Source organism: Oryctolagus cuniculus, chromosome X (genome assembly GCF_964237555.1).
Source record: "Oryctolagus cuniculus chromosome X, mOryCun1.1, whole genome shotgun sequence".
Lineage (NCBI taxonomy): Eukaryota > Metazoa > Chordata > Mammalia > Lagomorpha > Leporidae > Oryctolagus > Oryctolagus cuniculus.
The window spans coordinates 124,098,692-124,111,674 of record NC_091453.1 but is presented as its reverse complement, the minus strand read 5'-3'; the positions used below and the strand labels follow the sequence as shown (position 1 = coordinate 124,111,674).

Sequence of the window (12,983 nt, the reverse complement as noted above, 5' to 3'; positions counted from 1 at the left end):
AATATCTTAACTTGTAGGATTTTGACAATATATTTCAAGGCAAAGGGATGGATCTTGTCAACTTTTGTCATTAATTCCTCTTAATATTCTCAAGAATTTCTCTAACTACTTCAAATGTTCATTTTAAAGGAATATTTATTAACTGAAAACTAACTACAGCATAAAATAACTGTGTAAACAGGTTGTCGGATTCAACACAATGTCATTGCATTACACTTCCAGTATTTCATTTTGCTTATAAACTCAAAATATGACATTTATTTTTTTGAAATCATGTTGCTGTTTGACATAGAAGTCTATTTACACAGAGTTTGTTTCATTTGCCATTTATTCCAATAACTTGAGAACAATTATTTGCAACTAAATCTAACAGTATCTATACAAGTACTTTCAAGCTAAAATACTGCTAAAAAATCCCAACACACATGCAATGCAATATGTTTACATAATAACATATATTGATTATAAAAATCTGTGACTCTAAGCACTTTATAGAATGTGATTGCAGGAGTCACTCTACCTTCTGATGAAACATGGCCTCTTGTAAGAGAGGAGACACCACTAAGCAGGATAGTCCTGTGTTCAATGTAGTTGAAATGGATTGGCTACTCAGACTGTTCGGGAATGCTACTGTGCTATTATTGAACCACTCAGTAGCACAATTCGCAGACTACTGCGGAGACTCTCAAGTATAGGTCCTTAGCAACCAAGAGGCTGACAGCACAAGCAGCACTGACAAATGCACTCTTATGCAGGTGGGCTTGGTTTTAAACAAAGTCGGTATTGAAAATCCAAACATACAAAATAGATAAATTAGAGAGTGATTGTTTCTATTATAAAATGGCTTTCTGCTTTATAAAAGGATTTACAAGTTTCCTCTAAATGGCAGCTCTCTTAATGCATTTAAAATACAATTTGATTTACAAAACTTCAATTTACATGAGAATTTTTGCACAACCATTGTGAGAAGCAAAATACAACTATATACAGTACTGAATTTTGTCTCTCAGGATGAAGGTGTCTTATCACTGTATTGGTAAAAGACACTTAAACCAAAATATTATCTTTTAAGCCACTGAAATATAAAGTAAATATTATCTCTAAAACATCGATATTCCAGAAAATTTAAGTATGTTTTTGATTTTGTATTTACAATTTTGGTCATCATCTTTGCACAGGTATAGCTATCTTTGCACAGGTAGATAGCACATAGCTATTTTGAGGCCATAATATTGGGCCGTATTATGCAGAAACTTGTTTCATTTTGTTTGGTTTTTTGTTCTTCTTTTTAGCTGTGTAACTCTAAAGACATTAATGGGGTAACATTGTCACTAGTCTATTTATAGTATGTTGGTTTTAAACATTACTGCACTGAATCACTTTTAAAAATTCAACCTCCTGCACACATCACTGTACCCACTGTTTATTCTGGGTGATTTTCATTTGGGTACAGTTTTCCTTTATTAGCACTAAGCTCCTGGGGTGGTGGTCATTGGTAGGGGTGAAGAGTAGAGATCCTGTCTACTTTATCACTGTGCCCCCCTCAGTAAAAATCAGAGAGTCTGGCACCTAGAAAGTAAGCAGTCGGTAAATATTGAATGAATGAATGAATGAATGAATATATTGAGAAAATTGTAAGGCTTTCTTCACTCTAGCATCCAATTCAGTATGTATCTGGGATGTGTATAATCAAATTAGTTTTCGGGGTCAACAAATTCACAGAACCACTCTCTCATTCCTTACACACTTTATGTAAAGTCCATAAAATAGTAAGCCCTTGACAACATGAAAATATTCAGAAAAAAACTGTCACTCCAGAAGTCAGAGGACAAAGAAGAACAAATTTAAGGATCATTTTCTTACCAACTTCTGGAAAGAACTAACAAGGCACACGGGTTGAACAACATCCAGAACCAAATTAGACTCTTGACAATTGTGTCTGGTCTGTGAAGTGGTGCTTTTTGAGTATTTTAACACAAATTTAGCCACAGATACAGATACAGCTAGTAAAGTGAAAATCGAAGGGAATTACCATTTGCTATCTATAGGACCAGACACAGCGATCTGTTCCAGGTGGGGTCCTAGGAACACCATTCTGTTGGCTGAACTCATTTGTCTGTGCTGATACTCATACTCAGTTCAAGGTGCACATGAAATGCAGAAGAAATAGCAAAATCTAGCTGCAGGAGAGAATATTTAAAAATCCCCAAATTAAAAGTTTCAAAGCACTTGGGTGGTTAAAGCAAAACAGAATATAGGTAGTCAGTGGGGATCCTAATAAGTCAATAAAGCTTAAAACAGTTCTGATTTCATTAGAACATAACAGTTCAAAGTTTACAGGGTATTATACTTTTAAATAAAATAGGACTACATTCAAAAGATTTTTCTTAAAACCTAATGCAAATAAAATACAAATCTAAGAAGCATGACAGTATAGAAATAAACCGTAACATTAAGGAAAAGCTTGTGAATTTCAGTTCTTCTAGATGCCGTCTTTAAAGTCACATAACTAAATGAATGCTGAAGCATCTCTCTTTAAGATTAATGAATTAATCTGTCTGATGAAGAATAGCATTTGACAGGAGTGCCTTTACTTTCCGGAGAATAAGAACAAACACTGAGGTGGTGTTACTTACATCAGTCACTCTACTCACATGGTTTAAGCCTAAACCCAATCTTAAAAGAACATACATGCAAATTTGCTTTCATGGAGACCTCCCAAAATACCTACCTCTGTATTCTATAATTACCATTGCAGCAAATGAGAACAGCCAGAGAGAATTTTTGAAACTATCTTTAAATACGTCACTCAAAGATGAGGTGGTTTCCAAGAACGATCTCCAAGTTCAAATAGAGTAATGCTCGAGCTTCTCTTTCATGCAGTATAAACTCTCCATACGCTAACTTTCTTGTAGGTCTTTTCAGTTCATCATTTTCAACTTTGATCCAACGATTTAAATAAGAATTAGGATCTCTTATCAAAAAATGAACATGTTAGCTTTTCATTGTAGATATTCAGGAATGTTAGACTATTAAAGGTATTTTCCCTGAATGCCCTTTACATTTTATATCTATATCTATATCTTTAGATATAGATATATATATACACACCCACAGACACACACATTTACCTTCTATTGTTTAAAAACTAGTTTGCATCAGTAATTATTCATCCAAATAATTTGAATTTAAATAATTTCTAATTGAAAGCTTATCACATGAATTGTTAATAGTGACAGACAATATTCTATTAGTCATTTTAAAGCCTTAAAAGTAAGTCATCAAGATCCACTTCAATCTCCACATGATAATAAAGGATTATTATGTGCAGTAACCTATTTATGAAAAGGAAACAGTGTGCTGCTTTCAGACGCCATCACTTGCTTTAATAAGGAATTGAAAAGCTGGACTACTTTATATGCAGATCACCATCCCAGTTGCATAAGGATTTACAATAGACAAAACAAAACTATTTTTTGTTGTAAAGAAGGGCTGTTTGTTTAAATTACACAATAATGTTTGAATTTAAAAATTATTTACAGGCCAATAAAGCTTCATAAATGTTACATAGACTTGATTAGTTAAAATCATTTTAATGCTAAGACCAAAATGAAAAGCTTGCTGAAGGTGACAAGGACAAATTCAAGTAACACATGCCTGAACAAGGCAGAAGGAAGTAGACGCTTATTGTCATGGTTTAGGAAACTATTAGTCAATTTGGAGATGCAAGTAGTACATGATTTGGTAGCACCCCGTTAATGTGTCAATTAAATTCAAGAAGAAAATGCTGCTTTGTCAGACAATGGGAAAACTGAGAATTCCAAGTCTAACCTTTTGGATCCTACAACAAATAGAGAGTAATGTATACATTTTTATCTCGACTACCTTGAATTTGCAGAGAACTTATTTGGGAAGTTTTAATCTCACCGTTGATGTCTTCCTTCAAGGTATTTAATGGCTCCTATGTCTTTGTTAAATGAAGTGTGTGGCGGCCCCTACTGGTGTGTGTTCATAGAAAATGTTTCAATAGGCAGAAAAAATATTAATTTCAATTAAAAAGTTAGAAATACACGACTCTTTCATTTAAATATATAAAAATATCTAATTTAATGCAGAAAAAATATATTACAAGTTGTGTAATGTACTCTTAATTAGGAAAATAATCTAAAACACTGACCATGTTAGTGTAAAACAATGACTTATGGTAGGGCATTAATTGTTCAATTCACTCTGATATTGGGTTAAATATATTTTTATTAATGAATTACTAATCCCAACTGAGGTGGCTTATTACCTCTAGTCCGCTATTAAATCCCCTTAATTGACTTAAATAAAATCACTTAAATCAAACCCAGAGGAAAGCAAATATTTTACAGTTAAGTCTACAAAGTACTAGAACTAGAATCATTTGATGACAGGCTGGCTTCTGTAACTCAAGCAAACCGTACGTTGACTTAATATAGCTGACATATCGATCTATTTTACAGTGTTTTCAGTTTCAAAAATACAACACCTTAAAATATGTTCAATTTATCAAAGCTAAAAGCAACATTTAAGTAATGTACTTAAAGTGCAAAGGCACTTTAACATAAAGATGTGGTACCCAGTGGCTACACTTGGTAACTGAAGATGGAAATACCATATGTCAGTATTTACAAAAGAAGTTATAGTCCCACAAGATCTTTGGAGATCTTCTACAAAATACACTAAACGTCCATTTTCACATGAAAAGTCTGTCTATTCTCTCTTCATTCACTATAATCTCCTCTTTCCACTCCAATACTGGAAAATTAAAAAAAATTTAAAAAACAGAAACAAAACCATCAACAAAGTACATGAAAAAAAATGCATCATAGAAACATTCACGGTGACTAATGGCTCCTAGGAAGAGAAAGTAAAAAAGATGGAGGAGAAAGCAAGAGAGAAATAATTTAAAGGAAAACCACCTGCGAAAGCACTACCATTGCTTTAACCCATTTCCAAACATTTTCAAAGTCCCCCGTTAAGGCTGGGCAAGGGAGAACACAAATAAACACAAGAGGGAATGCAGTGCTTCCGACAGTTCAGAGCAGCATCCTGTGATGCCATAGGTTGTCAATGATTTCCTTTCACAGCTGACTGATTGCAGTTTGTTTTTCCAGAACTTCGAGGTAGTCTGGTTCTGATTGCGGCTTAGCTTGCAGTAAAGGGTGGTCGGGTTTTGACTGTCCCACAAAGCATTTCCTGGGAGTTCCATATAAAACGGTTTTATTGATTCTGTCTTGGTTTTGGCGTCGAGATTCATAGGAAGGGGCGAACTGCCTTTTAGGTAAGGTACAAAAGTTATAGTGGACTAGGCCTGCACTGGGGAGTTCCTTGACTCGCTCAGCAATATTCTGATACAGCACCTCGGGCTCTCTGGGTGTGGCCTGCTTTTCCAGCAACTCAGTGGCACTTATCGTGTAAGCAAGTGTGGCTGGCTCTTCTTTTTTCTCCTCCAGGTTGCCATAGTTGAACTCTTGCAGGTTTCGGTAATAGGCTACCGGGTCTCCTTCCTTCTGCATGTAGATGGGGTTTTGGCACATCTGACCCACAGGTGGGGGGATATAGTTATAGACGTGGCCATCGGTTTTATCATGAGTCTCTGTGTTGTAAGACCCATACTGTAACTGGAAGGAACTGACATCTAAGTTGTTGCCACTCCTGGGAACACTTGGCACTCCCTTTCTGCGTTTCAGTACGAAGACGAATAAACCAGCCCCAAAACAGACAGACAGGATAAAAACAACAAGCAATCCTAAAATTAAGACAGAGAGTGGAACTTCAGTGTGGAGTTCAGGATAAGAACTAGGAGACACACTAAGTGACCGAGGTGTGTCTGTGTTGTGATTCACCGACAAACCCGTCCCATCTGACAAGTCTGGACTATCTGGACAAATAGCCTCTCTCCCTAGAAACTTCAGGATCTCCCCTGCATGCTTAGCAGGAGACTCACAAGTCACCTCATTGATGATGACAGGGGAATTGGCATGTTCTGTCCAGTCCTTCAGCCCCATGATATCACAGGTGCAGTCCCATGGGTTCTCTTGCAGATCTATCTGGATAAAAGCTGGAAGCTGATCCAGAACCCCTTTCACAGGCAGGTGGGAAAAATGATTGTTTCTCAGATTCAGCCTGGTGAGGGCCGTGCCCCCAAATATATTATCAGGTAAGGACCGCAGGAGATTGTTATTCAGAAAGAGTAGCTGTAGGTTAATCAAAGCATCAAAGGTCAGTGGCTTAATTTCCTTAATGACATTATACTCTAAATAGAGATACTGCAAACTCTGCAGTCCATCAAACATAGAAGGATACAGTACTTCAAGGTAATTGCCATTCAGATACAGTCTGCGTAAACTGGTTAGGTTTGTGAAGGCACCTTCCTGAATGACAGCAATCCTATTGTTTCCTAAATGCAACAGATCCAAAGAACTGTATTCTGAGAGGTCATTCTTATAGACAGTTTGAAGATAGTTCCCTGTTAGGTAGAGTTTCTTTGGACTGGTAGGTTTGGGCTGCAGGTCGGAGATATTGGTGAACTTCCTTTCTTGGCAGTTCACATTTAGACCGTTGTCTGAGCTCTGAGAGGTGCAGACACAGCTACTGGGACAAGTGAGGGGCACAGGAGACTTGGTCTGGTACACCATGATTGGTCCAAAGCTCTGCCTGTCCTTGGACACAGTCACTCGGGGAGTTGGACGGTTTCTCATTTTGGGTGGTCGGCTGGCTTTTGGGGCCCTGGTTGGGCTGAGCGCGGGATTCATTGTAGGTGACAGCCTTTGGACGTGTGTGTCAGCATGGCTGCCCCTCTGACTGGAGTCACCAGCACTCTTCCTGGGACAGAGGTCTTGTCTGGTCAGTTGGGTCACATCCTTCCCGTGCAACCTGAAGGGAGTTTCACAGACAATCTCCCCCACGAAAACAGTTATGGTGTCCAGCCACGCCTTGAGGGGAAGTAAGTCACAAGTGCAATTCCAGGGGTTTTCCTCCAGCTGAATCTCCATGATCCCTCCGATGTGTTCAAGGACACCAGCGAACGGCATGACTTTCAGCCTGTTCCCCCTGAGGTCTAAGTGGGTCAGCAGGACAAAGCGAAACACATTGCTGGGCAGGGACAGCAGAAGGTTGTCATTCAGGATGAGCACTTTGAGCTTATTAAGTTTGCTGAATGCCCCTGCCTCAATGGCACTAATGTAATTGTAGTCTGCCTGGAGGTACTCCAGGCTCTCCAGGCCCAGGAAGGTGTCCTCCCTCAATACCTCAAGTTTGTTGTTGTTGAGGTGCAGTCTCTTGAGGGTTTTCAGGCCGCTGAATGCCCCAGTCCGGATCTCTTGCAACCCGTTGTTACCAAGGTGAAGAGTCACTGCGTTGGAGTAATTGACAAATTCGTTTGGGTACAGTCTAGTCAGGAGGTTTCCATTGAGAAAAAGCTGATAGATTCGATACTGGGGGGGCTGGAGCAGGCTGACAGTTGTAAATCCTTTGTTTTCACAGTTAATGTTCAGTACGTTTTCCTTCTCTTCACACAGGCAGCGGATCTTGCAAATGTCTTTGGCAGTTTTGCGACTCTCCGTCTGTAAGATCCCGGCCACGGTTAACACACTGAGGAACCAAACGCCGCTCAGCATCTTTAGGCACCTTCGTGTCAGCTCAGGTACCTACAGGCAAACCTTGGGTGGGGAGGGAGCAGGGGCAGGAAGCGGGATGCCGGGGAAGAAAGAAACACAAGGAACCCCGATTAAAATGGCAAAGCAAGGAGGTGGAGTGGGAGGAAGGGAGAATGAGGGGGTGGGCAACACGGCAGAATAAAATCACTGCGTTTCTCAAAGCGATTTCTTCTCTCTTCTTCGTCTCTCCCTCCCTCCCCCACACAGCCCACCCCCACACGAGTCTCGAAACACACATGCTTGCACCTGATTTCCCGGCGGGTCGCAGCCGGTCGGTCGCGGAGTCATTAGTAATCGAGTTGTCCTACTAAATCCAGCCCATCTCCTTTCCCCCGAGGCTATCAGAAGGCTCGCCCTTCTGGGGCTCGCAGCAGAAACTGCTTTCATTTTATTATTATTATTATTTTAACTGCGCAAAAAGGGGGTGGGAAAATGAGGAACCTGGGGGCTGGCGGCGGGGCGGAGATGGGAGAGCGAAGAACGCGAGGTAGGGGGTACTCACACATTAGGAGAAGACAGGACCCCCTTCCTCTGCAGTCCGCCAGGAGTTTAGCATCTTCAGGAAGAGAGAACGAGCAAGGTAAAAGAAGACGCTGTTTCCAAGGGGTATGCCCTGCTTTTGCTTCTTGATTAAATATACTTGGGGCTGCGCAGAAATTTAAAACCCGGCTGGTTCCAGGAGAGACAGAGAAGGGTTGGAATGCAGGGAAGCCGAAACCGCCGGGGAACCAGGGTGCGATTGCTTCGGGAGGTTGGGGAGCAGGCCGGTGGGGTTGGCTGACGGTGGAGACAGCGGAGCCTGGGCGCGCGCTTCCAATCGGGTGGCAGCGGCAGCAGTGCGTCTAGCAGTTTGAATTTGAGAGGCTTTGCTGGCTCCCGGGACAGGACTAGGGTGACGTCACGGGAGGAGGGGGCAGGCAGAGGATCGAGGGCGCGCTTGGTGGGGGAGGGTGGGGCAGATGCTTCCCCTTCCTGCGAGCGGCTTTGCAAAGCTCAGTTCTCGGCGGCTGTGTCAGTTGATTCTGAACTACTCCACCTCCAACCCGCTTGGCCACCGGAGAAGCTCCTGCAGAAGGGTTGTTCAAGGAAGGGCCCTGCAAAGGGGCTGGCCCCGGACAGGGTTCCTCTAGTCCCTCTGAGTGGTCTCTTGCACCTCTCCCCCCTCCCGCACCTACACACCTCCTGTGGAACAGTGACCTGGCCGTTCCAGGGGGTCTCTATCCACATTCCCAAGCAGCAGTCTAGACCCTCCTAGGAGGGTGTGTGTGTGGTGTTGCATTGTGTTCCTCCTTGCTACAGGACTGCTGCCGACTTGCTTGCCTTCTAGCTCAGAAGCTCTGGGTGCAGAGAGGGGGCTGTGTGTGCATACCAGTGTGTCTGTGTAGGAGGATGGGGAGTTCTTCCAGGGAATTCATGCTTCACATACGGAGCTTTGTTTCAGTGCTGAATTACTGGGGGGGGGGGGGGGGTCGGGTAATGACCAGCCAGATATTTGCCTGGACTCTGAAAGCCAGCTAAAGGCTAGCTTACAGACTGAGATAAACAACGACAAAATCCATCTCCCTCTGAGATTTATACTTAGCCAGATAATGAGGTTTAAACGTGTGCTTTTGCCAGGAGGAAAGAAAGGAGGAGTGGGTGTAAGGAAGGCACTGCCAGGCTGAGCCTCAGCTGGGAGTGGGAGCCCGGGAGGGGCTGTTGAGCCCTTCAGGCTGCAAGAGCCTTGAAGCTGGGAGAACTGAAGAAGATAGTGAAAGAAGGCTGGAGCCTGAGAAACCGGAGAAAGTAGTCCTGACCTGAGATCCAGAGTACCCGGCCTCTGATCTAGCTTGCTTGTCAGATATCTACTAATTTCTGGATCTTCCTGTCTCCATTTGTAAAAGGGTTAGATTATGCCCAGCCCTCCCTCCCCCCAGTTCTGACATTCAGTTTGGATTCAAATAGAACCTTTTCAGGCCAGGTGTTGGACTTTTGCATGCCTTATTTCATTTCTCCTTAATTGTACACCCCCTTGGACCCAGGAGTCTATTTACAAGACGTGAATAATGTCTGCTCTGGTCCAGAAAAGCCATGGGCTGCCTCTGGTTGGAAGGGGGATGGGGTGGGGTAAGTCAGGAAAAGGAGGAAATGAAATAGAACGGGAAAAGGAATTGAACAAAGGATGTGCCTGTCCCACAAAACACTTCAGCTTGCTTTCCCTGGCTCTTCAGTCTCAAATTTGATGCAGAGACAGTCAACACAGGCTCCTATTGCCTGTCCAAAAGCAGAACAGACAATCACACAGGCAAGCAGAGCCATGTGAGAACAGGAAACCCCCTGCTTCTCCCCTCATCCTTTCCTGTTAGGTCTGCGTCCTAGAACTGTTCCGGGTATGGAAGCTCCTTCTTCCCTAAGAAGGGATAGGGCAGTTTATCAACTTTGACACTAAGGCAACCTGTGGCTCTGGCCAACGCCTGCACATTTCCCTGGCTTTCTCTCTTCCTCCCCTTTTTCCTTCCAAGTAATGCCTTGGACCAGACATCAGGAGCCCTCCTCCCCCTGTAATTTTTGCTTAGCTTTTTGTAAGATCCTTTGCTTCCAGAACGTTGAGTTTTCCTTCTCTAAGCCATAAGACAACCATGAAAGGAATATTTCTGGTGGAGGGGAGGGTTGGGGAGCTGCCATAAATGGCCTCTGATTCTCTATTGCAGTTGCATCATTAAATGCAGACAGAGTGAGGCACTGCGAGCACAACTGGGCTTTCTTTCATAGCAAAGGAGCATTCTTCCTATGTATTTGTAAATATGAAAAGTACATAGTTCCTAGAGAGTGATGGCTTATTTATTTAGCCATTTATTCAACAAACATCGATTAATTAGCCTAATATTTCATTGAATTAGAAGCCAACATGAGAGCTGGACAAGACCTTAGAAATCGGGTTCATTTTACAGATGAGTACATTCTTTAACCAGGGGCAGTGCTGACTTGCCTGAGTTCAAAAAACTAAAATTAGATAACGAACTCAGGGGTTCTGCATCCAGCAGATTTCTAAAAAGCTCACAACGCCTTAACACGAATTAAGAGTACTATGGACCTAAACTTAAATAGTGATGGTGACATTGTATGTAAATACATTTGTGTTGTACTTAAAGGGAAACGTCAAATGTTAGTTTCAGTTCTCAAATACAGTAATCTTTTTCAAGAGGTTGATGATGCTGTCAGTACTCCGTGTGGGCAGAAATGATTTTGCTAAGAATTGCAGAGGGAGGGAGAGCCAGAGAGATGGGGAGCTGGGGGGCGGGGGGATCATGAAATTCTCCCAATTATAAAATCAGGGAAATGCCGGGCGAGCGACACTGGGAATCCTGAAGTGATGTGACAAGTCTTCTTCCTGTGGTTAGCTTCCTACACGGGTCTTACTGGCCTTTCTGTTATTCCTTCAGCGTCCACAGCCAAAACATACTTATTGGGAACAAATCAGCTTCAAACCTGATTCGCACTTTAAGTAAGTTTCACTCAGCTGCGCGGCTCAGGAAGAACCGCGGCAGCACCCCGCTGGGAAGAGCGGTCTTTTAAAGAGGTGGAAAGGTACGGGGTGAACTGGGAGCCCAAAGGAGGCGAGGGCAGACGCTAAAGTAAGGAAAACGTTACCTCGCCTGCTTAAACCAGGACTTCTGTCGCCTTAGTCTCACTGGCATGTCACCGAGTAGAGGATGGCCCTGGTCGCTCAGGTTTCCGCAGGACGCGGTGGGTGCTGGAGGACTGTGAGTGCCAGCGGATCACGGCCGCCAAACAGGCCACGAGAAGGTTGAGTCCGGCAGGCCTGCGAGGGGGCACTGCTGGCCTGAAGCCCTCTTCTCCAAACCCCAGGCCGTAATCCTGGGCGAATCTCACCTTCCGGGAGACTGGGGAGACTGGGGTGTCCGCAAGTCCCCGTCGCAGTGGACGGGGCGCCAGCCTCTAGCTCAGCCCTAACTTCCCTCCCCCTACCCGCTAGGCGCACGGTGCCCGCCATGCCAGAGCAGGGTCCCACAGCCGCGACGGCCACTCGGGCAGCCCTCGCCTGGGGGCTTGGGCACCGCGGGGCGTTGGAGGCTCCCGGCGAGCAGCAGTTCGCCCCGAGTGCGTGGGCAGCAATGACAGCGGGGCTGCGCGACGCGCTGAGCCTTGACCACGCCCGCGCGGACGGTCCCGCGGCGGGCGAGGCAGCCCGAGTGGGGACTAAGGGTAGAGGGCAGTCCACAGCGCGCTGCTCTCCGCGGATCGCGTTCAGACTCTCCACGCCCGTCCCCGTCCCCTGAGAGGCGGCTGCAAAAGGCAAGGAGCTGAGGGAAGCCAGCTCCGGTGGCGTCGCCACGGTGTCCCCGAGTGCTCAGAACTTACCGAGCGAGTGCGCCGCCCGGATCTTCCCCCGGAGGCGCCCACAGCATCTGCGGCTCGGAGAGGCGCAGGAGCCGGTGCAGCTTCGGACTGATGGGGCTGGGAACTAGGGCACGGCAGAGAGCGCGGGCAGCGCCCCCAGGGCAGGCCGATCCCTACCGGAGCAGCTCACCGCCTGGCCGCGCTTCTGGCAGGAAAGAGGGAGGGTGCAGACAGGGGTGGGGGAGTAGGGAGGAGGAGAGAGGAAGGGGGGGGGGAGGACGGCGGCCCCTCTCCCGCACTTATCAATCACCGCGCAGATCAAATGGCCCTGCCGTGCACCCGGGAGGGGGATGTACCAGCCCACAAAGGAGCCTCTGCTCCGTTTCTCTGAGGAGAGCTGCGGAGCGCTGCTCACGCCTCTCGGCCCCTCTTCGCTTGGAAATCGGCCCAGCCCTGGCTGCTTCTACCAGGGGCTGCAGCTCGGACTGGGTCAAGTGAAGTAGGGATGGCACTGTGTGGGTTCCGCATCCAGAGGCGGACTAAGACTACTGGCTGGAAGTTACCGACTAGTGAAAGAGCGGCCAGCCGCCTGAGCCAGACACCCTCCGGGACGGCCGTTTGCAGGAACTAGTAGGCACCCAATCACTGGTGTTCGCAGGCAGATATTTAAAAACCTCCTAGGAGGATGGTAAACAACGAATTTCCATATAATACAGAGCTGAGCTACATTTGTGCAAACGCGGTAATAAACCCAAGCCCTCAGCAGCGCTCAAGTTCCCGTTTTAACACTGATTTTTTTATTTTGTTCTTCATGGCATTCCCTGGACCTACTGGCCAGTGTTTTTTTTTTTTTTCCTTTTTTCCATCCTACTTTCTTTCTTCTCGTTTCTTCTTCCTCTTGTTAGCAGTGCAGATCGAGTCTATTTAAAAGGAAGGCGCTTGGTGAAAGTGTCAGTG

The 12,983-nt window shown here is 45.0% G+C and overlaps 1 protein-coding gene across 4 annotated transcripts; it reads right to left on the bottom strand.

Annotated features, from left to right (window-relative positions):
* Window positions 1-229: 229 nt before the first annotated feature.
* Window positions 230-12,503, bottom strand: SLITRK2 (SLIT and NTRK like family member 2). 4 transcript variants are annotated; one of them, XM_051831640.2, is made up of 3 exons: window positions 12,048-12,503; window positions 8,188-8,751; window positions 230-7,688 (listed from the first exon to the last, which is right to left on the bottom strand). In XM_051831640.2, the coding sequence occupies exon 3, from the start codon at window positions 7,644-7,646 to the stop codon at window positions 5,109-5,111; it is 2,538 nt and encodes an 845-aa protein (XP_051687600.1). In that variant the 5' UTR covers window positions 7,647-7,688; window positions 8,188-8,751; window positions 12,048-12,503; the 3' UTR covers window positions 230-5,108. The 4 variants fall into 4 exon arrangements, with proteins under 4 accessions (XP_051687600.1, XP_008271670.1, XP_051687602.1 ...); XM_008273448.4 differs by having other exon boundaries at window positions 8,188-8,241; XM_051831642.2 differs by having other exon boundaries at window positions 230-7,676; window positions 8,188-8,241.
* Between the last annotated feature and the right edge of the window lie 480 nt (window positions 12,504-12,983).